General features: G+C 45.2%; 1 protein-coding gene across 1 annotated transcript in view; it reads right to left on the reverse strand.

Moving 5' to 3' along the window:
- Positions 1-2,062: 2,062 nt before the first annotated feature.
- RCL1 (RNA terminal phosphate cyclase like 1) overlaps positions 2,063-27,315 on the reverse strand; it is a 57,004-nt gene continuing 31,751 nt past the window's right edge. The window contains exons 6-9 of the mRNA XM_022573635.2: positions 22,265-22,390; positions 18,066-18,222; positions 12,492-12,595; positions 2,063-2,378 (exon numbers count right to left, since the gene is read on the reverse strand). Of these exons, the coding sequence (XP_022429343.1) occupies positions 2,228-2,378; positions 12,492-12,595; positions 18,066-18,222; positions 22,265-22,390 (538 nt within the window). The 3' untranslated portion in view covers positions 2,063-2,227. The remainder of the gene's footprint in view (positions 2,379-12,491; positions 12,596-18,065; positions 18,223-22,264; positions 22,391-27,315) is intronic.

The raw sequence follows: 27,315 nt of genomic DNA on the forward strand, positions 1-27,315 counted from the left end.
TCCAAGAGTCTGGGCCCTGGCTATTCAAACACTAATCTAGGTACTGCTGTAAACAGATGACCTTAAGATAAGGACATTACCCTGGTATCACAAGAAGTCAGATTCAAGCATGAGAAGGATTCAATGCCACAGAAGGATTCAGTGCATTGTTGTTGGCTTAAAGATGGAGGGAACCAAGTTGCAAGGAATGCAGGCAGGCTCTATAAGCTGAGAATTGTCCCCAGCTGACAGCCAGTAACAGGGACCCCAGTCCCACCACCTGAATTCTGCCAACAACCTGAATGCGGTTGGAAGCATATTCTTGCCCAGAGCCCAGCCTGGCTAACACACTGACCTTCTGTCAGCCTTCTGAGGCCCTAGCCAGAGAACCCAAGCAAGCCTACCAAGACCTCTGACCTACAGAACTGTGAGATGATAAATGGTATTCTTTTAAGTTGCTAAGTCTGTGGTAATTTGTTACACAGCAACAGAAATCTAACACACTACGTAGAGCTCTCAGTAAGTAGAGAGCCACAGTTCAAAATGGCCTGACCTCCTTCAGTGTTAGCCCTTCACCTCCGCATCCTCCCACACCCCCAGACACGAGAGCACAGACTCCTTCTGGACCCCTTTTACTGAAAAAGAAAAGGGGAGCAAGAGAACTGGGGAGGTAAAGACCTTTCCTTACTTCAAAAGCCCACCCTGGGCTTCCCTGATGACGCAGTGGTTGAGAGTCCGCCTGCTGATGCAGCAGACGCGGGTTCTGTGCCCCGGTCTGGGAGGATCCCACATGCCGCGGAGCGGCTGGGCCCGTGAGCCATGGCCGCTGAGCCTGCACGTCCGGAGCCTGCGCTCCGCAACGGGAGAGGCCACAGCAGTGAGAGGCCTGCGTACCGCAAAAAAAAAAAAAAAAAAAAAGCCCACCCTAGGTGGAAAACACCATTTGGAATCCTAATAGAAAGAATCAGATATTTCCCCTTCTACCAATTCTGACCCCTTACACACACCACATGTAGCCTCTATTAGTTGCAGACGAAACCACCACAGGTCCTGCACATTCTTGCTGGGGAGGCCTTTACCACAACACTTTCTCATCATGTGTTCATAGCAAGCAATCTTGAGAGGTGAAGTAATGTCCCCATCTGGAACAAAGAGCAGGCTTGCTGTAAGAGGTGGAGTGCCCAAGTGTGCATGTTCCTTGGCTCTGATGCAAACCCCCGGCATGCATGGCATCTACCTGCGGCCCCTACACATCACCAGTGTGGGACTTGGGGAGAAAGAAACCAGTACAAACGTGAAGCTCATGCTGCTTGCTGTGCTCTGAGTAATAAAGTTCTTTGTCTCTGACCTGAGATATCCATTTCTTCTGCTAGCATCCACGAAACAGTAATCATCTAACTTATTAGCTTGCAAGTAGGGTGAAATTCTAGACTCTGACACTATTACACTTAGATCTTTTAAATCAGGAGATCTACTATCTTTACATTATCAATTTCAAAAGAACAAAATACGCTTTTTAAATTTTTCTTGTGGAGATAATAAAATCTACATCACTGGGCTATTGTGGGAATAAAATGAGAAAACACATAGCACACCTGAGATACAGAAAACATCCAATAACTTTCGTTAGATCCCTGCTCTCCCTAGTCACTCATCCTCCCCAAAATCCACATACAATGAACCAGATGGGGAGCAGTATGTCTCCAAGATAGCAGTCCACTCAGAAGACAAGGGATAAAATAGTCTACTACACCAATTTCTGACATTTGCATCACACTGCACTACTCATAAAGGGCTTCCACCCATATTATCTCATTTAATCCCTACACAGAAACCAAGGTTCAGAGAGGTCAGTCCTTGCAGAAGGAACAGTAACTCCACAGGTCTGGAAAAATAGCCATATGGCAGAAGCCTGGGGATGTGGGCTGAGAAAGCATTGCTGAAATGCAGCTGTGATGTTGTTCTAGCAGCACGACTGTATCCTGAAGGCACACTCTTCATCCAGGTAAGCCAAGGGAGTTCCCATCATGAATAGGCCTCCTGAGGAATGTCTGCCCTGGAGAAATGGCTGGAAACCACAAGATAGAGAAACATCTTTTATTCAGATATGCTGATGGTTTTTAAATGGAAAATTTTTAAACTCCTTAATATAAGAGGCCATCCTGTCCTGGATGAACTTGGTCCCTTTGGTTCCTTGGCAGCTTCTGCTGTGTCCAGAGGCCTTGGGGCCTTTCATCTTGTGACAGTGTCACTTGAGGGTCTTGCTGAGGTTGGAGAAGCCAATGCCAACACAAGTCATCAGCACTTTATCCCCTCCCTTGAGTTCTTCACCACATGGCTTGGTTTCAATTTTAAACATAATCTGGAAAAAGCTCTTCAAGTGCCGCAAAAATTCTATCCTAAAAAATAAAAATAAAAATTTAAAAAAGGGAGGGAGAAATGAAAGAGGAATTCGGCTTTTAAAAAATTCTTCTCCAGCCTAGAACTGAAGCTTTTAATTTCCCAGATCAGGAGGAATAACTGAAATTAAGAACTTCTATCAATGCTGATTAAACAGCATTTACAGCCTGCCAGATTCCAAAGATGATTTTAAACAGCTTGCAGAGATGCACACAACGTAAGACAAATTAAATAAAGAAAAAGAAAGGAAAAGGTTAGAGGTTAGTCCTACACATGCATTAGAGTGGACATGAATACGGCATTAATCTTCAAGAGGCTCATGCAGAGAGAGAAACACGTGCTTTAATGAGTCACAGTATCATGAGATTAAAACCAAGCAGGGTGACTGCTGCTGATGCTGGATGAGAGAAGTCTCTCTCTCCATTGTTCAATCTCGACAGCCCTTTCATTCATTCAACAAATATTTATTGAGTGCCTACTATGTGCCAGGCACTGTTCTTCATGCTGGAGATATTGCAGTCAACCAAAAATCCCTTCTCTCATGAAGCTTTCAATCTATATCCTTGAAATATATATATACTTCCTCCATAGTCAGAAATTTAAATAAAGTAAACAAGGCAGATGAGAAGGAAACGTAGGTATAAAATATTTGTGTGTATATGGCTGAAGGCAATACTAAATAAGGTGGCCAGGGAAGTGCTCACAGTAAACATGCAGAGGAGGTTCAAGGGGCTCTTTCTTGTCATCTCCCTTAAGACAGAGCGATGGCTTCACCCCAAGAGTACCTTGGGAACAGCAATTCCGTGGAAGGACCATGGTACTGGTCTGGCCTAGCAGATTCGGCATCAACCCAGCGAGACTGACCATAGGACTCACCTGGAGAGTTCATTTAACAAGCAGATTCCTGAAGGTTTCAATCAACTGGCAACTGGTGGAGAGGAAGTGTCCATGTGGAAGAGCCCAGAATCACAGGCCACATGTCCCCTCCTCACCCCTTACCAAGCCGTGTCTCCGCAGGGCACAGGGGCCAGAATCCTCCCTGGTGATTCGTACCAGCCCAGTTTGCGAAACACTGGTTTAGTTAAGAACAGATGATCTGCACGTCTTTTTTTTTTTTTTTTTTTTTTAACATCTTTATTGGGGTATAATTGCTTTACAATGGTGTGTTGGTTTCTGGTTTATAACAAAGTGAGTCAGTTATACATACACATATGTTCCCATACCTCTTCCCTCTTGCGTCTCCCTCCCTCCCACCCTCCCTATCCCACCCCTCCAGGCGGTCACAAAGCACCGAGCTGATCTCCCTGTGCTACGCCGCTGCTTCCCACTAGCTATCTATCTTATGTTTGGTAGTGTATATATGTCCATGCCTCTCTCTCGCTTTGTCACAGCAATCAGAGAAGAAAAGGAAATAAAAGGAATCCAAATCGGAACAGAAGAAGTAAAGCTGTCACTGTTTGCAGATGACATGATACTATACATAGAGAATCCTAAAGATGCTACCAGAAAACTACTAGAGCTAATCAATGAATTTGGTAAAGTAGCAGGATACAAAATTAATGCACAGAAATCTCTGGCATTCCTATACACTAATGATGAAAAATCTAAAAGTGAAATCAAGAAAACACTCCCATTTACCATTGCAACAAAAAGAATAAAATATCTAGGAATAAACCTACCTAAGGAGATCTGCACGTCTTTAATGAAGTAGTTCAGCAACCCTGTGTTGTGCTGCCTCCCAATCAAACCATACAAACAGTTCTCACACAGAATGTACATGGAATCACCCGAGGAGCTTTCAAAATACTGATCCTGACATGCAGATCAATGGAACAGAATTGAGAGTCAAGAAATAAGCCCACACACTTGTGGTCAACTGATTTTCAAAAAGGTGCCAAGATAATTCAAAGAGGAAAGAATAATCTCAACAAATGGTGCTTCACACGCAAAAGAATGAAGCTGGGCCCTTTACTCACATCACACACAAAAATTAACTCAAAACGGATCAAAGACCTACATGGAAGAGCTAAAGCTATGAAACTCAAAGAAGAAAACACAGGAGTAAATCTTCATGATCTTGGGTTAAGCAATGATTTCTTAGATACAGCATCAAAAGCAGAGTGATAAAAGAAAAAATGGATTAACTGAACTTCATCAAAATTAAAATCTTTTCTGGACACTATCAAGAAAGTGGAAAGACAACCCCCAGAATGGTGGAAAATATTTGCAAATCATTTATCTGATAAGGGTCTGGTATCTGGAACATATAAAGAACGCACACAACTCGATAATAAAAAACCAAATAACCTAATTTTAAAATGAGCAAAGGATCTGAATAGACATTTCTCTAAAGAAGATATGCACATAGCAATAACCACATGAAAAGATACTCAACATCATTAGTTACTAGGGAAACACAAATCAAAACCAACAGAAAGGCTATGATCGAAAAAAAAAGATAATAACAAAAGTGTGGGTGAGGAGAAATTGGAACCCTCAAACACTGCTGGTAGAAATGTAAAATGGTACCACCACTGTGGAAAACAGTCTGGCAATTCCTCAAAATGTTACACAAGGAGTTAGTTACCATATGATCCAGCAATTCCACCCTAAGGTATATACACAAGAAAAATGAAAACATACATCCACACAAAAACTTGTACATAAATATTCATAAGAGCATTATTCATAACAGTCAAAAAGTACAAACAACTCAAATGGCCATCAATTGATGAATGGATAAACAAAAGATGGTTTATCTGTACAATGGAATATTATTCAGCCATAAAAAGGAATGAAGTACTAATACCTGCTACAATATGGATGGACCCTGAAAACATTCTGCTAAGTGAAACAAGCCAGTCACAAAGAACCACATATTGTTTGAGTCTATATGTATTGGACAGAACAGGCAAATCTATTATAGCGACAGAAAGCAGATTAGGGGTTGCCTAGGGCTGGGGGGAGTGAGAGGAATCAGGAACACCTGTGAATGGGCAAAAGGGTTTCCTTCTGGGGTGGTGGAAATGTTCTAAAATTAGACTGTGGTTACATTTACACAACTTTGTGAATATACTAAAAACCCACTGAATTGTACACTTTAAATAGGTAAACTGTGTGGTATGTGAATTATATCTCAATAAAGTTGTTTAAAATAACTATTTTATTTGTGAAGTTAAAAAAAAAAAGAACTGATACATGGCTCCCGTCCTCACACAGTATATACCAAACTAAGTATAAAGCCTACTGCAATGCATTTTCCACCCTCTCCTGTCCCTTTATCCTAGTTAATCTAGTCAAAGGAGGAAAAAGCAAAAAGGGGAAAAGAAAGTCTGAACAATTCCGCATCCTGTCTGCCCGAGATGGGCTAAGAGATGGAACAGTAACTAGCCTGGACAGTAGGAGTCCCGGTGATGGCTGCATGCTCACAGAAAAATTCCTCACTTCTTTGCTCTCTCTTACACCTTGGATTGTGCTACTTCATCTCCATCTTTAAAATAATGTCCCATTTGCCACCTATTCTACGAAGCCTTCTCTAGCCAGTAACCCCTCTGGGTTTCCATAGCATTCTTGGCTCTGCTTATGGAGTCTAATGAAATGCTCATGTGTAAGTGTCTCACAATTGCCCTGGCCCTGCTCTTGGTAAATTATATAAGCACCTCCAGGGCAATGACCTTAACCCATTACACCTGCTAGGCACTATATATAAGGCACTCAGGAACGGGGCACCCAACAGAATGTGGAGGTAGGGTTTAGGGATACTTTTTTTTTTTTTTTTTTTGCGGTACACGGGCCTCTCACTGCTGTGGCCTCTCCCGTTGCGGAGCACAGGCTCCAGACGCGTAGGCTCAGCAGCCACGGCTCACGGGCCTAGCCGCTCCACAGCATGTGGGATCTTCCCGGACCGGGGCACAAACCCGTGTCCCCTGCATCGGCAGGCGGACTCTCAACCACTGCGCCACCAGGGAAGCCCCAGGGATACTTCTGAGAAATAAATGACTTCAACATTCTTAGCAATTAAGGGAAGTCAATTCTTCCCCTGTTGGCTTTCTCATTTTACTAACCAATTGAAATTTTCAGGTTTTTGCTCTGTCCCAGCCTCACAACCTCCCTAACCCTGCCCTAGGAAAGAAAGAAAACAAACACATCAAAAAAAACCATAGATAAACAGTCCACATCTGTGGGCACAGCTTCCGGCTGGCAGCAACACAGAAAAAGCCAGCCATCTCACCCACTTGTCTGCATTCTAAGGAGGAAACAGCCTGTTCTCTCTCGCTGCTGCTTCGGTTCTAATACAGGCCCGAGGCACGCTCTGCTTCCAGAGCCTCCCCAGCCTACTTCATACTTCACCCTGAATCGTTCAACTGTGCTGGAAAAACCAGACACCTTCCCCAGCTGGCAGAATTCCTAAGAGGCCGCAGCCTGCCTCTGATCTCTTGGAGAAGGAGGGGAGAAACACAGGCTTGAGTGTGCAGGCCTGCATAGTTGCAGCTCTGGGGTATTTGTAGCCTTTGGAATCGTTAGAAAAAGCAAAGTCAGTTCCACTTTTTACATAATGTTCTGCCAACCCTTCAGCCTGAGGAAGACTGTGTAAGGACTGAGTTAAGGTACATTTCATTTCACATTTCATGATGCCCTCCACCACCAGCCCCATTCTCCCTAAGTCTCCTGTGGCTGGGATACCGTAAAGCAACCATGCTCAGAAGCTGAGAAATAACCTCAGGCGATATGAAATACTAACAGTATCCTTAAGAAAATGAAAACCAAACAGAATAAACTCACCCACATCTATATGCAGTTGAACAAAGTCAGGTCCAGGGCCGGTCCGTGTCCTTTTACACAGCCCCACGCGGCACTGCTCCCCTTTCTTTCTCTTCCAAACACCATACGGTAGACCCACACTTTCTAGACACAGCTCCCCAGCCACAGAGCCAGGCAGAAGAGGCACACCGAGGACACTGAGGGCACCCCCGCAACAGTGTGACTGGAAGATTTTCAGACTAACCCTTTTAGGCAACTGGGACTCCTGACTTAAGAGAGGTATCCTTAGTGAGCTTTCTTCCCCCAGAACAAGGTGATTTATATCTTTTAAAAAATGAAAAAACAAAAAACCACCAACAACCTACTTTTCCTGAACACCTCCAGTCCATCTGACAAGCAGGTTTCAGAGAATCCTAGAGCACAGAGGTAATTCTTCCTGTGTATTTTCCAAGAGTGGGTTGTTCCCACCACCATTGTTGGTCAACAGGTGAAGGCCACTGGGCTCACAGTCATCTGCCCATTGGATCCCAACTGCCTGGAACTTGCCAGGTTGCCCGGTCCTGCCCCTTAAAATACAGCCCCTCATACCAGGTCCCCCTCTGAAGCCTGCTAGAGAGTGGTGGTGACGGGGATCACGACGCGCTCTCTCTGGCGGCTCTACAACAAGAAACCATGATAGTGGGCCCCGCCTCCTGCTCCACCAAGCCACCTGGACACTGGGGTCACCTACTTCTCAGATCTAAGGAGTTGCTCTGCAAATTGAGGGGATGGAAGATCTGGGGGTGGGAAGAGAATCTGCTCAACAGGGCTCCCTGTAGTCACGACACGGCATCTTTTAAATATATCGGTGGTACTTTTTCTGCCGAAGAGCTGTTTTCCCAAAGACCAGCTGACCTCTGCGCCAGGAATGAAGTTATTAAACTCCGTTATAAAGGCAGCAGGAAACAGAGAGCCAGGCTGGCTGCACTCTCAGGAGACATGGATACCAGGCCAAGTTCAGCCAAGAACTCACTATGAGCAGGTGAGTGACCTCTTTGTCATCTGAAAAGTAAGGATATCACTTGTTTTACCATATGCCAAATATGTCCTGCGGCTCAAAGAGCATAATAAAGGAGACTGGGCTTTGCAGCATTTAAACCATTTCCCAGATGTAAGGTGGCGTGTGCTGTGCTGGCTTCCAAAGAGGAGTTGGGCAACTGAACCCAAAGAGCAGCATCTCATTGATCTTCACATCACTGTGCTACACACTGGGTGAGCCAACTACCCCGATCAGTCCGTGTTTGACAAGGACCCTGGGCTCTCGCTCCCCAGCACGTCACAAAAGTGAAAAGAGGTCATTTATGGAAACTAGAATAAAACAAAGTGACGTAGTTTATTTTAGACTTCCAATGAAAGACAGAAGGAGATCATTTTATGACAATTTGAAACGAGGATTCTGAAAAGATACAGCAGGGCACCCTGGGCTCAGGCAGGGAGGTGCCTGGAGTCCAATAACATGTGTGAAATCCCAGCTTTTACTAAACAGCACAGTGGGTCAGGGAAGCATGCACTCTGGATGAGACGTCAGAGTCCGAACCCCAGGTGCTGACTGTGTGACCCTGGGCACACGACTTGACCACTCTGTGTCTCAATCCGCTGACCAGTAAAATGGAGTGTACCTGCCTTCACCACTTTACCACCCTTGTGGGGTTATCATGAAACCTGAAAGAGTTCATGTTTGTAAAGTACGTAAAACAACATCTGGCCCACAGCGAACACTGTTAAGTGTTGTTAAATAAACATCCACTTACAGAATTCTCAGGAACAGTAAATAAGATGTGTGTAATTTGTTTAGTAATGTAACTGCAGGAAGTTAGTCATAAATTTAAAAATTAGTGGATACAGGGACTTCCCTGGTGGCGCAGTGATTAAGAATCCGCCTGCCAATGCAGGGACACGGGTTCAAGCCCTGGTCCGGGAAGATCCCACATGCCGTGGGGCAACTAAGCCCGTGCGCCACAACTACTGAGCCTGCACTCTAGAGCCCGCGAGCCACAACTACTGAAGCCTGTGGGCCTAGAGCCTGTGCTCCACAACAAGAGAAGCCACCGCAATGAGAAGCCCACGCGCTGCGACAAAGACTAGCCCCCGCTCGCTGCAGCTAGAGAAAGCCCGCGTGCAGCTACGAAGACCCAACACAGCCAAAAATTTTAAAAAACAATAAATAAATAAAAATTTTAAAAATCTTTAAGAAAAATAAAAATTAGTGGATACAGATTTAGATAGCTGAGCAGACGATTTACAGCCGACTTCAGGCCTGAGGTTACCCAAAGCAAGTTTACCAGGCCTCCTGGTGTTCAAAGTGAACTTGACAGGAGACTGGACGTCCGTGTGCGCCCAGCACTGATGGCGCTCTGCCAGGCACACCGCGCTGCTGGGAGAGCTAAGTGCCCGACCGCATTTAAGCCTCGCTCCGCCTTCACAAGCCCATGACTTCAGGACCATTCACTTTCTCTGTGGATGAAACTGAGGCTCGGAGATGCCAAAGACCTTGTCCATGGTCTCCCAGTGCTGCAAGGTAGAGCCAGAACTGAAATCCAGATAGGCTGGACTCCAATACCTGTGCACTGGCAGAACGCAGAAAGTTCCGGTCACCGCAGTCTCTGATCATAAACAATTTTTGAAAGTGCTAATTAAGACGCTCGTTGATATATACTCCTACTTTCAAATAAAGTATACATCATCCTTAAACTGTAAAATTAAGCTTTTTCAGGGGAAAGTAGAACCACCATCACTAACTGTAAACCACCTAAAACTCCGCAAATTGAAAAGAAATAGATTCTCCGCATACCAGCATGTTATCCAATACTATTTTATTCTACTGAAAAAAAACCTCTCTGGCCTTCCCAAAGAATTTCACACATATAGACTTACTTTCTCAAATAACACAGAAAACCATTACCAGCCACGTTAGACTTACTTTCTCAAATAACACAGAAAACCATTACCAGCCACGTCCTGCAGTAAAACAGAGAGAAGAGGAAAGGGGAAAAACAGAAAGACCCTTATTTCCCAGAAAGGGTTTGAAAGCAACACTGCTAGAAAACACTATCCTGCTTAATCCCAGTGCTCTGTAAACAGACATTTAAAAAGCTATTTATACAAATCAAAACACGCAAACTGCCAGAAAAAATACATTTCTTTAAACCAAGGAGGGTCTTGCTTCTGGTTTTCTTTAGAAATCTGAGGTTACAGAAAGCAGATTTTTATGATTTTAATTGCACATAAAAATACATGTGATATTATGGTCTCCAAAGCTCTTGAATCCAACTAGGATAAGCTGTTCCCTCACCATGATCATCCTGACTGTGGATTCTGTCCTTTTTACCCTTAACTGTATGCAAACGCACGATGATAATTTTGCCTGTCCTGGAGCACGCCTATTTCTTCCCACCTTTGCCCTTCATCTCTTTGGGCTTCTAGAGCTTTCCACAATGATTAAAGGCAAGAAGGGTCCCAAATAGATACAGCTTTCAAAAAGAAACTCCCTCCTCCTCCCTTGTGCTAGCTTACTGAAAGAAGGGAGGCTGCCCTTTCCAAGCCCCTGGCCGCCCCTCTTGCAGGAAGCCCTGGCGGGGCAAGTAATCCAGAGGAAGACTGTCCTGCAAGTCCTAGCCCCAGGGCTCAAAACACAAAATTTTGTAATTTGTCCCACTCCTGTAAAGCTCCATTCAGAGCAGACCACTTTGTTTTCCCAGGAGACGTGTAATTTTAGGCAAGGTTTCTGGAAGGCAAGACACTGCAATTAATGTTTGGTGAGGGGGTGTGTCAAGGACACAGGAACTTTTAAAAATGTCCAGTCACATCTTGACGTCTCCACAGAGTTTGCTGACTTAAAAAGATTATACAAGGCCCTGTAGCCAAACTGAAAAAAAAATCTCTAAAAGCAAAAAAAAAAAAAAAAAAAAGTGTCAAGGAAAAATAAAAATATACATTCCATTTTTCACATAATGTTCTGCCAAACCCCATGCCCCACGACCACACACATTTCTAGACACCGCCTCATGCTGCCCGAGCAGCCAGGCCTTCTGCTGCCCTGAAGCCAAGGCTGGGAAAGCAGCAGCCATGAGACCAGCTAAGAGGGTGAAGGGCACTGTGGCGGCCACACGGCTGTCAGCCACTTCCAGCAAACTCGCTGGGAAGCCAATCTCTACACTTAAGGTGCTGTGCACCCAGCCCTCACCTCCTCTCCAAGTGCCTTAACTACAAAGTCTCTCTGGGCAATGTTGATTCCTGATGTCAGCATGCCACTTAGTATTACTCAATTTCAGGTTTCCTGTCCTGTGAAATACTTTACACAAGTTATCGGGAGATAGTGTGGTCCTCACCAGTTTCCTGCTTTCAGTCTTCCCGCAATGCTAACAATGTATTCTCTTCCATTTCCTTGTTCCAAAAAGCCTTCCACCACCAACTTACAGAAAAAAAAAAAAAAAGCCTCCAAAAGAATCTCCTGGTCTCTATACTCCCAGTTCCCGGGTCCAATGGTACACTGCCCCCTCTACAGTGCCCGCCCCTTTCTCCATGTGATGGCACCACCATTCTTCAGTTATCACAGTACTGTACCTTTCAGATATACAGCATCGGTACCATGATAACCGAAAAAGGACAGTTCAGTCTCATATCTACCTGAATATTTCCTCGAACCCAAGGCCCATTCACCCTGCCAGCTTCCCACCCACAGGTGGCCATAGGATGATCTTCAAGTATATAGACACATGTACAGAGATGTCAGTGCTCAAACGGGCTGTTTCACAGCAACCTCACTGACTATCAACAGGAGTGCTTCTTTCACTGTGCTGTTTAGAATTCAAGTCTTCTGAGGACCTGCTCTTTTTCGGAGAATGCCTGCTTTAATACCCCAACAGTCAACCTATGATAACATCTCATGGCCTCAAACTCACCTCTGCATTTCCCTCCTAGTCCAGTGGTGTTACTATGAACTTTGCCTCTTGGACAAAAAGGCAGTCCTTTTTGCTAAAGCTAGGAAAAAGAGGGATTTTTAAAAACTAACAATAAAACCCAAGCTATAACAGAAGCAGTTTACCTCCAAAATGGAAACAATATCTAAAGCACAGACAGAACTGTCTAGTATAGATCACGCAGTTTTAATGACACAGAAATGACAGATGGGAAGGAAGAAACTGCAGGAAAGAAAGGAAAGCAAAATCCTTGTTAAACGCCAGATGAAAGCGACAACCTCCAGCGCGTTTAAGGATCAGCATAATCAGGTGGGAACAAGATAGTGCTCATCATTTTGTTCGACTGGAGGATTAAACTGGACAGCATAAGGGGGCTGAAAGAAAACAACTCACGTGTAGGGAGAGAGTGGTCCGAGAAGGACCTTGGAAACATCCTGCTGTCCAAGGGTCATGAGTAACAGAGCCAGGCTTTGGTTGGTCGAGTCCACACATCCACCCTGTAAACACAAACACTTTAAGGATTAATCATTGTACCAAACCAGATAATGGAAAACCAACAAAACAGAGGGAAAAAAAAAAACAGACACAGATGCCCAGAGTATCAGAACCACAGAAAAGCAGACGGCAAAATTCAAGCAATAATAAAACAGAATAAGTGTCTTTTAAAGAGTTATCCTCATATCAAATAACTGTAGGGGGTTAAACTAACAGTTAATCAAAACAATTGTAAGAGCTGAGACTATCAGAATGAATAGACATTTAAGTTTACCGAGGTATATCTAGTGAAAAATGAAACTTTGCCTTTGTAATTAAAGCCATAGCAGGACATAAAAGCAAAAAAGCATAATCATTTATAGGCAATGCATAATTACCAAGGGTTAAGTGAATGACATTTCTACTTATTTAATCTGTCATAGAACACCACAGCTAATCTGACATGAGAGGACCTTTCCCTTTCAAGGGTCTTACCTACAACACATTCGATGACATTCAGAAAACTGCCTGCCATGTCACATTAGATTCCCCTCTTTAACCTACTTCCTGTGTGCCTTAGAACTGGAGAACTGTTCAGACCAGATCCCTCCATTCTTATTATTTATGCATTATGTTCCCCCATTTTCCCTGTTCTTCCAAATCAATAAGCAGGACAAAATTCTCTTCAAAAACTTTCTCCTGAAGTACAACTGCTTTGGTTGCCTTTCTTCTTTCATTCTCGAATTTTTCAACCACTTCAGCCATTTTGCTTCTGCTTGATGCATGCATTACTGCTGCTTCCATTTGTGCCTTGAAGAATGTCTTTATTTCAGATCATCCTCTCTGGTATAACTTTATTTACAACAACTTAAATTTACACTGTACATACTGAAAGCAAGATGACCTTGAATGTCTACATACTTTGCATATTTCACAACAAGAAATCCAGTTTCTAACCATGGCACATCACTGTTCAAGGCTAGACTCTCCCAGACTTGGAATGGGATAAGTGGTCACCCACTGCTGCTTACGTGGGTACACCTCTCTCCTTTTTTAATGCACGTAGGGTAGGGAATAAATCGATTCTCAGGTACAGACACTCATTCTCTGCCGTTAGACTTCATTGAGGGCAATGGAGTAGGAAAATCAGAAGTGGATCCTACTGCCAGCCTTTATGAAACCTACTGCTCTTCCTCATCTACCTGAGTTAATAAAGGACAATATTTATCTCATTTAGCAAATTTTAGGACGAGAAGAGTTCCAGCACATATATTTCCATCTAAATGGAAAACCTGACCCATGGAGAATAAAAGAATATATAACAAAATATATTAATATAAGAAGATTTAACAAAACTATTTGTTTTACAGAACTTGCTCCTTGTCATAAGACTGCCTAAAATTAAACTGTCCTCTTCAGTCTCCGCTTCCTAGCACTATGTTGCTATTCTGCTATTCTCAATTGATTTTTTTTTTTTTTTTGCGGTACGCGGGCCTCTCACTGTTGTGGCCTCTCCCGCTGCGGAGCACAGGCTCCGGACGCGCAGGCTCAGCGGCCATGGCTCACAGGCCCAGCCGCTCCGCGGCATGTGGGATCTTCCCGGACCGGGGCACGAACCCGTGTCCCCTGCATCGGCAGGCGGACTCTCAACCACTGCGCCACCAGGGAAGCCCTCAATTGATTTTTATTATGTACCGAACCAAGATTTTACTGCAGTAAATATATTAGGGTCTGTGTACAGGATACAACAGAGGACGTGGTGGGGCCGCCCGGACAGCAGGACACAAGCCTTGTGCAAAGCAGCTTCAATCTCATTACAAAGACAAAATATGAGCAGGAACCAGTAACAAGTGAAGGTGAAGACGAAGTTACGTGGCAGCTGGGGGCTGTGGGCACCGGGACTAACAAGGTGGTGCGAGAGGGGTTGTCACTCCCCTGGCACCAGAGGGAGGCTTTGGGGAGGTGGGGACTTGAGCTGGCCCTGGAGCGATGAGCAGGGTTTGGAGAGGGAGGAAGAGCAGGAGGATGGGGGAGATACAACCCAGGGCCGGCAAGGACCAGCCAGGAGGGCAGCCTGAGAGTGGCTGTCTGCTCTCTGCGGAGAAGTATGCGGAACTGCAGGGATAAGGTGGAGTAGGCAGACTGAGGTGGGCCTTTTCTAACTGGGCCACGGGTTTTGACTCTATCCTGGGGAAGTGAGAAGCTGGTGAAGGTCTCCGAGCACAGAGTACCAAGATCAGATCGCAGCTTTAGGGGGAGATTTAGGCTGAAGAGGATGCTGGAGAGGGTATGGAAAGGATTTCCCCTCTGCAAGTAGGGAGCGCCAGTACCTATATCGGGGGAGGGGGGAACGGAAGGGAGGAGGGTGGTAGATGGGGGCAGAGAGAAGGATAGGAAAGGGCAGTTCCACAAAGCCTGGGACAGAATCAAGAGGGCTTGGTAACTGATGAGACAGAAATGGAACAAGAAGAATTAGATCAGAGGATTAAAACTTTGGCATAAATAAACGGTACCAAAGGGCATGGATTTTTATTACTTATTTAAACCATGTCACATCACAGACTTACAAAGAATTATTATAAAAACTGCATGCATTTTCATCCTTTTAGCAATTAAAGATCATAGACACACACAAAAGAAGTTTTCTTAATGACTTAAAACAAAAAACTCAGTCCAGCCACTACTGAACGGTTTAAAGCAGAACTTACCAGAGTAAAGAAAAAGTAAAATAAAATAACCTAATCCAGATTGCATGTTTTCGCTCTGGGGGACTGGTGGACTGTGCTTTCACCCTGAGGCTTTTACTCTGCCATTTACGGAGATACAAGACCCATATTCCAGCTGTGTCCGGGGGCTCCCACTGGGCTATCCTGTAATGGGATACATCCAAATCCCCCAGGTCCACTGGAAAGAGAGGGATGTGTCCCCACAGTCAGAGAGAAGGCCTGCCGGCCACCCCAGGACCAAGGCAGGGAAACCTGCACGAGTCAATAGCAGCTGAGGGACCCACGTGTGTCTCCAGCAGTCTTTCTTCACAAATATCTAGATGACAAACTTCCTGAACTGAGTAATTGGCACGGCAACCTCTTGGTCATTTACTCCATTTACTCCCAAATTTTAGTTACTATCCATCTTTCAAAAATCACTAAATTTAGCATCAAACATTGGGAAGACTTTGCATTGAAAAAGCTGAGGCCAGATCTTGACTGCTCAAGAATTATTAGAACATATCTCCTCGCTCAGAGGGATTTCTTGTGATAGATTATTTCCTTCCTCCACTATTTCCTAGCTGAATGGTGAGTAGAGGGAATGGGGTCCCTCTACTGAGGACACAGTTATAGGTCCTTTGTCTTCCATTTAATTAGACAGACACTAAATAAGCTGGAAATTTTAATGAACTTTGAAACAGTTCATTCCTACTTGCTCCACCTTGTGACCAATGAGATATTTTCAAAAATGCTGACTTTGATCAGGGGAGTAGACTGTGGCAATAAGCTGTTTTCCTTAGTGAGGCCTGTGCAGGGATCAATACCCATGACCCAGGCATCACCTTGCCACACTGATTAATAAATTACAGTGGCAAAAGGAAGAATTAAAGAACAAAATCACCACTGTACCAGCCTTACTGATTTTATTTCACTGGGCTCACGTGTGACTTTTGCAACTTTAAACAGAGCAAAACTTCCTAGAAGACTTCAGAAAAGAACCACAGAGATGTCTAATAACTGAGAATAAATACACAGATAGTACAGAGATGAAAGGCTCTTCAACTCTTCAGCTGGAGAAAAAAGACAATTTACAAACACTCTACACCATCCAATAGCGAATCACCCAGAGTACAGTCGACTCTCCACATCCACAGTTTCAACCAACCACAGATTGATTTTCAATTTCAGATGACTGAATCAGCAGATACAGAACCTGTGGAGACTGGGGGTGGGGGTGGGGGGACGGGGGGCGGGGGTGGGAGTAATGAAACACAGACTTGAGCATCCACGGATTTTGGTATCCACTGGGGGGAGGAGGGGTCCTGGAACCAATCACCTGTGGACACCAAGAGATGAGTGTATAGTTCTTGCTAGTGCTCAGTTTAAGAATGTGGGCCCCAGTGTGCATCCACAGCATAGGACTGAACATCCCTGGAGCCTGTCCTGGATTCTGCATGTCAAGGGAAAGGTTTCACCTTCCTGAGGTGCAGACTAACAGAAATCTTGGAGACAGGTTTGTGACGCTCCTCTAACCAAGTATACGTGATCTTAAAGAATGAATTTTCAGGCAGCTTATCTTATTTCTCCTGCCATCATCTTTCCTTCTCTTCCAATTTCCTCCTTGCTCATTTTGGTTCGCCTCAGCTGTCCCTGGGAAACAGAGTAAAGTGTGTGTGTACATATGTGCATGTTGCTCTTATGGATCAACAGAGAAAAAGGATTGTAGCAACTGAGGGGACAGGCTTGGCCAGACTGGTCTACGCCATGTCCCACCAGTAGGGCAGCAGAAGCAAAATGGTAATCAGTGCAGTCTTGTCCTCAGCATCGTGTCACCTTTTCTTTGTCCCCTCTTCCCAAGCCCCTACTGTGCTCTGACACAGGCTGGCCTTCCCTAGACACTCTTCTATGTGCTCCCAAGCACCCTACAAAATCAAGCCTGTTGACACTGTTTTCTATCTGAATTAAATGTCACACACAAATCCAGGTTTCCAGCTTCTCTTGAAAAATCTGAAAAGAATGAGCCCCCATCCCCCTATGGCAACGACACGGGGCTGAGAGAAGGTCCCTGCTTTGCTCCGGGGGATGTGTGCTCTTCAATTGGCCAAGCACTGCCTAACCTGCTTCATTTTTCACCTTCTCTCTCCTGTATGACTCTGTTCCAGTTCTCTGCCCTCCCGATCATTAAAACTTACCTGCCAGGACTTTCCTGGTGGTGCAGTGGTTAAGAATCCGCCTGCCAGTGCAGGGGACACGGGTTCGATCCCTGGTCTGGGAAGATCCCAGATGCCGCAGAGCAACTAAGCCTGTGCGCCACAACTACTGAGCCTGCGCTCTGGCGTCCACGAGCCACAACTACTGAGCCCACGTGCCACAACTACTGAAGCCCATGCACCTAGAGCCTGTGCTCCGCAACAAGAGAAGCCACTGCAATGAGAAGTTTGGGCACGGCAACGAAGAGCAGCCCCCGCTCGCCGCAACTAGAGAAAGCCCGCGTGCAGCAACGAAGACCCAACGCAGCCAAACATTTAAAATAAATAAATTTATATATTAACAAAAAACTTACCTGCCATATGTAACAAACCAGTGGGGCTGGGCCTCTGCTCACTGACTAGTTTAGCCAATCCATTGAGCTAGTTAATGCTAAACTGTCTAAAGGGTAGGAAGAGGCTAACTCCTCGACTGAAGCCCTTAAAAGAGGAAGAAAGTTGCTAACGAATAAAAGTGACAGACAAAGAACTGCTTCCTGATGGCCCCTCTCCCGGACCTGCAGAAGCGGAGGACATACCCTATGGATTTCTTCGAGCAGCAGCTTGGCACAGTTCCTGCCGAGGTCCTCGGGAAGCACCGCTGTCCCCTGGCCCTGGTGGTTGGAGACAAGTTCAGCGCTGAGGAAGGTGCCGTTGGTGGTCTCAGCAACCAGCCACAGTCCAAAGCCCGGAGACCTGGGGATTCAAAGGCACAGACACTGAGTAGCATACGAAGTGGGGTTCACATTCACCAGTAAAAAGAGAAGACAAACATCTTTTTGATGGCATTCTGTCTGGTCACATCAGGTCTTATTAGAGTCCCTCCCAGCTCACACTGGACATATACATGACGCAGTGAGGGCACACACGTGACAGAACCAAAGGTGATGCAAATTTGCATTGCTTTTCTTTTCAGCCCTCCCTTCCCCTAGCTCTCCCTTACCTTTCCCCACTCACTACATTGTAAAAGATCCTGCTGTGAGAGTTTGTAACAGTCAACATATAGAGCCCCTAGTTTCTGAGGTAGGGGCTCGACACTATTCTGCAGAGTAAATAATACCATCCCCACCTTACAACTGAGGAAATGGACAAATCAAGCGACCTGCACCAAGTCCATACAGCTAGAAAGAGACTGAGATGCGCTTCAAACACAGATCTTTCAGACTCCAAAGCCCTCGCAAGTTCTCCACCATGGCACTCGCTCAGCCCTCAGTCACAACCAGCCCAGAAGTACAAGCAGCCTGGAGACCATCTGATTACAGCTCTCCTTGAGAGACAGCAGGCTGCTCCCCCGTGATGAGAAATACCACACGAGGAGAAAGGGCCTAGAGAAGGCACACTTTTATGTTTTTGTCCCCAAGGGACATCTCTAACTCAGAATTCACTTAATATAATCAACAAGCCAGCACCATGCTCTCGCCTGTGTGTTTCAACCACCAACAGCCAGACCCTAACACCCTTCCTGTCCAGGACCACAAATGACTCACGTACGTGTACATCCAACAAACATTTGGGGGAAAGCTTCCACAGACCCGGGAACTGGGGCGCCACGGTAAGCACAGGAGTCCCTGCTCTCACGAGGCTTAGTGACAACCAGTTGGATGCAAAACAAAATCAGTCCACAAACAATAAAAACAAGCATCTCTCCACAAAATTTCCAGGTTTGACACCTCACATCTACCTTGCCCAGTGCCTCTTAAACACACACAGCTGACCCTTGAACAACACAGGTCTGAACGGCACAGGTCCACTTATAGACTTTTTTCACTAAATACGTACTACAGTACTGCGTGATCCTAAGTTGGTTGAATCCGAGGATGTGGAGGGTCAACGGCATTAAGTCCCACGCAGGCCTCTGACTGCGGGGAAGGTCAGCACGCCTAACCCTAGCGTTGTTCCAGGGTCGACTGTACCTACTTCCCAGCAGTACACTCCACATGCAAGCACCATACAGCTTTAATAAAGCCTCCTTTAACACAATCCAACATACATATTCATGAAGCACTTTCTATGCATCTAGCACAAAACCAGCCAAAATATTTGTTTCAGAAAAACGACGCATAGAACTTATGTTTCAAATGTACTATATATGAGCTCACAATAGGGAGGAACTATACTGGTCAGTCCTTAATTTCTTTTAAAAAAAAGTGATTGTCTATGTAGCCAAGGATTAGTAACACCTGCCAAGGCAAGAGGGTGCAGTGAGAATGCCGGTTCCAGGGCACTCTGAGTCACACTCACAATCTAACACCGTGCCACCCAGCAGCATCATGGGACATTTAAAGCACAATCTCAAGTTGCTGATGAGTCACTTGACCAGGAGGAGGGACTGGGCACCCGGCTCATCAGTAGAGGCAGCGGCATGCCAAAATAAAGAGGAGAAAATGCAGGGAGATAAGCCACCATCACTGCTCTAACCCACTTACATGCATTTCCTAAGAACTTCTAAAACTTTTCCATCCATGTGAAATGTTTGAGGCGTGTGTACTTATTGCAATGAACTTCATATTTAATCAAGACCGTTCCATTTGATGTTGTATTTGTTTTACAGAAAACAACACAATAACATACTAAGCTCTATGTACTCTACGCCAATCCCCACCTCGCCCCCCAATTTGGGGTATGTGTATTATCAGGCCTATTTCAAGTTATGCTGACAATGTAGTTGATCACCAGTGACCTCACTGAAGATGCACACTGGTACAGTTTGCAAATGACAGCCTCCAAAACTTTCCAACTGGCGAGGGACTATATTTTTCAAAAAGTTATGACTGTGAGAATCAAAATGGGACCACACTGGACAAATGTGCACCGGACAAAGAGCTGGCACAGCCCACCAAAAATCGCTGGCCACCAAGGTTCCAGGCCACGGCCACACATAACTCTCACTCCCAGACTTCAATAAGCCTAACTTACGTGGATACTTCACTGAATTAGAAGAGAATACCTACCCATGACTTTATAATTTCATAATGGAGAAGGAAGATCACCGTTTGTCAACTGTAGCTTGAGATTTAGAAAACGGAACACAAACTTAACATCATGCACTGGTTTTAGAGGTAAATTTTAAAGTGGAGCTTGGAGTTGATAACCCACAAGGCTACATTATGCCCACATCTCCATCCACGTGTGAGCTTCCTACTCATTATTAGCAAGTATGGGTCTTGACCAGCACTAGGGTCCACTGAGTCGATGGCATTATAAAAAGCCACACTCTAGCTGGAGGCAGCATGGCCTTCAGGTCTGCTCTGCTTCTGTGTAGAGTGAGAGGCCGGACGACAAGGCACTATCGAGTCAGGCCATTCAGACAGCTGCTACCGCTACCTATCCTCCCCCATCCCTCGTAATCCCCTCCCCAGAAAACAGCTGACACATAGTTCCAGGCCTGTGGCCAAGAAGAGAAGAGAAAGGAAATAACGGCATTAGCAGCTACCATTTCTGCTGCACCTACTATGTGCCAGGCATTGCATTGGTGACTTACATAGGTGACCTTTTCATCTTTACAGTAACCTAGGGATGCAGTTGTTATCACTCCCACATTATGAATGAGGAAAACACTGATGGTATTTGAGCAATACACCAAAGGTTTGGGACCAACACTGACGTTTCCAACTCCCAGAAAAAGGGCCAGCTCTGCACACAAACCCTTTCCCAACTCCAACCTCTGACATCACCACCTCTGTTGCTCTGGACTATGAGCCACCGCTGCATTTCTGAAGAGTCACCTGCATCTTTCCCTTGGGCTTCATGAAGGTCTGAGATCCCATAACACACTCACCCCTCCTTTACCCTCTTTTTCCTTCTTTTCCTGAAGTTAAAGAAAGCTCAGACAGAAGAGCTATGAAAAAGGATGAGCTGTGGTACAACTTAGGAAAAAACTGATTTTTTATCCCACAACAGTCAGTCTCTGATGTTCTTATTTTTAGAAGACACAACCTGAAAACTTCAAATTCAAAGTGTAAAGATACTGTCATTCACGTTGAAATGGTTAGGCAAAAACAAAGAAAACCCACGCACAAGGAAAGCAAATTTGGCAAAATATTCATTGTTAACTACAAGTAGTAGGAATATACAAGTGTTCGCTGTATTATCCTTTCAACTTTTCTGTATACTTAACATTTTCATAATAAAAAATTAGGTTTTAATTGCTTCCCTAACTCGCTGGTTTCTAAATATACAACCAAAGCCTAAAACAGATATTTTCATTACACAGATCATCATTAACTTTTTATTTTCTAAAGTAAGGTCTTCTGCAAAGGCTCTAACTAAACCAAACTCAAATCTGCAATAACAACTTTCTTTGGCTCTAGGGGTGTTTTTCCCCTTGATGGAGAGAGAAGCCGACTGGCACTTAAACCAACAAAGGATTTTTTCCCCTAAACTGTTATTCACACAGGATAGAAGAACTTGTTTACTTTAATTTTTTGTGGGAACAGAGGACAGATGGGATTTAAAGCTTGCGGCACTGTTTATTAATAGCTGGGCTTTAATTCCCCTAGGCTGGCGTCTCAACCCCTCATCACCCAGCACTGGGCACCGTGACGCTTTCCATGTGATAGGTGCTCAAAAGATGCCTGTTGCTGACAATGGCGGTAAGTTGGAAGGAAAAAAACTGTGAATCATTCTTCCTCTGGCTGCCCAACCTCAGAGCTGGCAACTTTAGCTTCAATCAGACCAGGAGTATGACAAAGGCTAGGGTGGCTAGGGGACTAGGCTCCAAAAACGCACAGACACTTACCTCCCAGCGTTGACTCCTTTCATGTGGTCTGTGTAAATATAGATATCGGGTATAAACTTGTTGAGGATGCTCCTTGCAGAATCCACAATCCTGTTTGCCATCTGAGGTGATACGCGTACCGAATACCTGCAACCTGGAGTTAAGGGTGTCATTCTGCTTGGACTCCACAACAAAGTCAGTCATGAAGCTAGCGAATATTTGTGGAACTGTCATAACAAACTGGGACTTCTAATCCATTCTATTCTCCACCTGTATTACTTAACTTTGTAGTACCATAACTTAATTTTTACATTATTCTTTTTATTTATTATTATTGTATTATTATATAATTTTTTGTATTGTTATAAAAAGCCCTCGGTGAAAAACATCTAAACAATATAGACACTTGGAAAGTATAAAATAAAAGCTGTCAACCCTGCTCTAGACTGCCTACCCATCCCTCCTCCCCTAGAAATGGTTCACCTCAATTTTGGAACAAGTAAAGGCAAGTGCCCCCCTGTAGGGCATGAGCCAGGCTCCCTCTGAAGTATTCTCTGACCATCCCCACTGCTGTAACCACTGAGTCTTTCTCTTAGGAACCTAAGGCCAGAACAGACACCACACTGGGACTGACCTGGGCCCCTGTGTGACCCAATCCACCCCCTGGTAGGCTGACAGGAAAGGCAGAAAAACATTAGTGAAAGAGCATAGTGGGGCTGTTTATAAAGGTATAAACAGGTTTTTGTGTTTAACTTAAGAGCCTACTTTCAGTTATTTAAGTGTTGATGATTCTATTTATGGATGATACAGGCTCCTCACAACTGCTACCCTGTGGTCAGAATATTAGTAATTAGCACTTTTACAACAGGGCACCCTCAGAAAGGAAAGGAGAAAGATATTAGCAACTCAAATGAAAAGGTTGGTGCTTGAGAAAGTGGAAACTATTACCTAAAATTAGACTTTGTTACAGAGACTGGCTCTCCCCAATTCCACCTACCAAATAAAAAGTAAGTATGTACTAAGCACTTCCGATGTTCACTGTACGGTCAAGGGGCAGCTGCGTATGTGGGACGAGGGGCTACCAAAAACAGAGAAGTAACAACATGTGATCTTCCCACTACTCTGATCCAAACCCCATGCAGCAAGTCTAACAAGGAAAACAAGGTGTGTAGTCTGCCCAGCCTCGCCCAACTGTTCGAAAATTCCTGTCAATAACGCATTTAATTTTCATTTGAGCTGCAGAAACAATATGCTCAGAGGCTGAGCAAAGAATTTGACTGGCATCTGGCTCCCCTTTCTGACCCATCCTGAACATCCACAAAAGATCCAGCTTCCTCATGCTAAGGAGAATCTCCCAGTAACTCTGGGCCCTCCCAGATCTTGAGATTGGACGCCCTAGTCTGCTCGGTGTTCATCCCCAAACCGACACCACCACCCCCAGCTCCACCAACCAAAGCGTTCAAATCCTTCGGCCTGATCTGCCTGCCTTCATTCTTCAACCCAGAGTTCCCCCCTCTCCTGAAATCCTCCAGGCAGCACCAACTGTGGCCTGCACTTGAACTTACCACACGTCTCCCTTCGTATACACTCATGCTGTCCTTGCTCTTTGATGAGACCGCACACTCCATAAGGAAAGGGGCTCTACTTCTGTATCCCTCAAGTCTCTAATACACTACTTTTGTACTCAGAAATGCTCGATAAATATTTGACTTGACTCAAAGCACAAACCCGAAATGAGGAAAGAGCAAAGAGGGATTTTTCAATACACACACAGACCCAGTTACATCACCACCTCTTCTGTCCAGAATGTACTTTTGACCACAGGCAGCTTAGACAAACAGTCCCAGGTCTCATACCCTTTGGACCAGGAGGGTGCTATCCTTCTGAGGTCTGAAGCTGCCCACTCTGTGTGGGAAAATACAGATGTCGTTATCCTGACACAAAAGCCCACAGCATTCATGTCTTCCAAAGTTCTTTCAGGTACATGATCATCTTATTTTATGCTCATGGTAACCCTGAGGCAAGGGCCACATATTCCTGGTTCCAGGGCTCACACTTAGAACAGCTGGGTCACGGAACTAAGATTCAAAATTAAACAGATCCGAATTCCCAGAGACAACCTTCTTCCCCCACCCTTCCAAGGATGTGGAAACCAGGTGGCTAACAACAGGGCTAATGAGGGCCAGTGGAAGCATATACTAGAATTCAGGCAGTGGAGTAAAGAAGGAAAGGGACTTTAAAGCCGGCTGCATCCCAGAGTCATTATGGAGCTATCTGGCTTGGCGTGGAAGCCCTACCATGATTGGCTAAGGGTTCTAGAATCAGATTATCCGTGTTAAGTGTCAGCTCCAGCAAACTGCATCATTCTGGGACTAATGTGCTATTCTTGGTGCCTCTACCTCTTCATCAGTAAGAAAAGGATAATCATAATACTCTCCTCACAGGATCTGGAGGCTCAAATGAAGTAATGCACGTAAAGTGCTCAGCGGTGCCTGGTGTGTGGTCGGAGCCCAGTGGATGTCAACTATTGCTTTTCCTACTGGTAGTCCAAGATTCAAATCCCAAAGCAGAGGTTCTTTCCTCTCAGTAGTAAGAGACCTCTCTGAGAATCTAATGAAAGCTATGAACCCTCTCTCAAGAAACACGTGAACACATAATTTTGCAGACAATTTTGGGGGGTGGTGAATGTCCTGAAGGCCATTTATGAGTACCCCGCTGAGAACTCATATCCAAGAAACACAAGCTCATGGCTACAGCCCACATGGAACTCCTGCCCTTCACCCTCCCTGGTGTTATAAGTCGGAGAAAGCTAAGGGGTGTGTGTGTGTGTGTGTGTGTGTGTGTGTGTGTGTGTGTGTGTGTGTGTGTGTGTGTGTGTGTGTGTGTGTGTTTGTGTGTACAAAGAAAGAGACTGATTCTCTAAGTACCTTCCCTATAGTTAGAGAAAGGAAACCAGATTGTCCAACAAATTCTACCTCACGCCCCTCTTCTGCCAGCTTCTTCACTTAACTCTTATGTACCCAGTCATGAGCTACTGGGACAGCATCACAAAACTAAAACACAGTGTTCCTTTCTCTCTCAGGCAGGGGGAGAATGAGAGTGGGTGGCAGTAAATAAAAGGCAATCGCACTGTCCAGTCACAGCTGCTGGCAGGAACACCACCAGCTCCCTCCCAATCCCTGGCCAATCAGTCAGAGAGATGCACTCTGTTGCGGTGGGTGGGCTGCGGGGTCGGGGTGGGGGTTGGAAGGGGGCATCGGGGAGCCCAGTTAAAACCACAAACACACACCAGAGAGCGGGGCTAGTTCTCCCAGCTCGAGCCCTCCTATGGGGAATACAACCTCCAAGCTCAGCCCAACCATTAACCAGCCTTGCAAGTAACAAACCACGAAACCAGCTAAAGCTCTTCCCAAAGGCAGCTTTTTTTTCCCAGGCTCCAAAGTTGGCCAAGAAGGTGATCTCAATTCAAACTCACATTCCTTTGAGGTGTTCAAGAAATAGGCAGCTTTGCAGACCAGTGGCTGGAACGTTTGGTTTGTAGACAGGGATCTGGGCAAGGGCGCTGTGTCAACTCTCCTGGGGAGTTCAGAGGAAGGCTCTAGAGTCGGGGCTGTATCGGGCAGCGTTCAGGTGTCCTACCCCCAGCCTCAAGGAAGGTGAGGGGCTTGGGACCTCACTGGCATCCTTCCGGCTCAGAGTCTACGCAGGGAAGGCTCGAAGAACACGAGAGAGAAGCCGGGGAGGAACAATGTTGCACCCCAGGTGCCCGGGGCACAACAGCTCTTTCGGCTTTTATGTAAGACACTGTACAACCCCGTTTCCCGCCGTCTTCATCAAAGGCTTCAAAACTCTCACAAGGCTTCTGCACCCAGTATAGCGAGTACAGGTGGGATCCCACTGTAACTGCCTCTGTGAAACCCATGTTGTTACCACAGGACTGTGGTAAACAAACAGAACACATGCTGGAAATCACATTTCCAAACTAGAGAGAATGGATTCCAAGCAGAGTTCACTGCCACGACATAGCACTGAGGAAACAAATCTCAAAAGAGAAAAAACAAACTGAAATAGTCCCGAGAGTGTGTAGGAACTCCGTTTACAAGGCTATTAACCCATTAACCGCAGCATTTTTGGCAACAGTGAAAAACAGAAGACCCCCCAATGGCTATCAACAGGGTTTAATTTGGAATTCTTTACATAGTGAAATACAATGTTAATTAGAATGAGGTTGAGCTATAAGTAACTGACATGGGTCAAGCAGAACAGGCATATTAAAAAAAAAAAAAAAAACCCCACCTACTCACATCACATTTCCATCTCTCTATAACCTGTTTCTACCTCCTCTGAATCGGAGAACTTGAGAGTTGAACATCACCTTGGGTCATCAATGGAAGTATCCATCAACCTGGGGGCTCCCCAGGACAGGAGCCATTTCTCCCCCATTCTCTCCTCATATACACAGGTCTTGACCATAATCCATGGAAGAAGCTTTGTTATAAATTCCTCTGTTCTTGATGATGCCTACAAAGAACTTCAGGTAGCACCCCAAGTTTGATCTTTTATCTCCTCAATGGCTCTCTCTGCCCTGTGGCTATGCCATGCCCCCATACCGTGCCCTCACCACTCACTGTTCAATCTACTCAAGGCCTCTGAAAAGTTAGTCCACTCCATACTTCTTTTCCTCCAAGAAGGACCACCCCAAAACCTCCTGAGAAATACAAAACTTGACTTTAAGCCCCTATCACCCCAAGAAGCATACAACCTGGTCCACCCCACTATGTCAAATTCCCACCAGGAAAGCCACACCCAACCCCATCCAGCCCCCACCCCACCCCACCTCTAACACTTGCCCTCACCCAGATCTTGTTGGTACCTAGAATTCTACCACTCTTAATATCTGAAACCCCAAAACACAGTTCCCTAAACATAATTTCTTGTTCTTCTACACAGCACACATATCTACTTCCATTAAACCTGCTAAGGATTCCAAACCCATGACCAGGTGCTTTCTCCAGGCTGGCGAGCCCCTGCTGCATTACTCAGTAAAGAACGCACTGGCTGTCACTCCAATG

Source organism: Delphinapterus leucas, chromosome 6 (genome assembly GCF_059928025.1).
Source record: "Delphinapterus leucas isolate spDelLeu-1000000601 "Yukka" chromosome 6, BTC_Dleu_Yukka2, whole genome shotgun sequence".
NCBI lineage: Eukaryota > Metazoa > Chordata > Mammalia > Artiodactyla > Monodontidae > Delphinapterus > Delphinapterus leucas.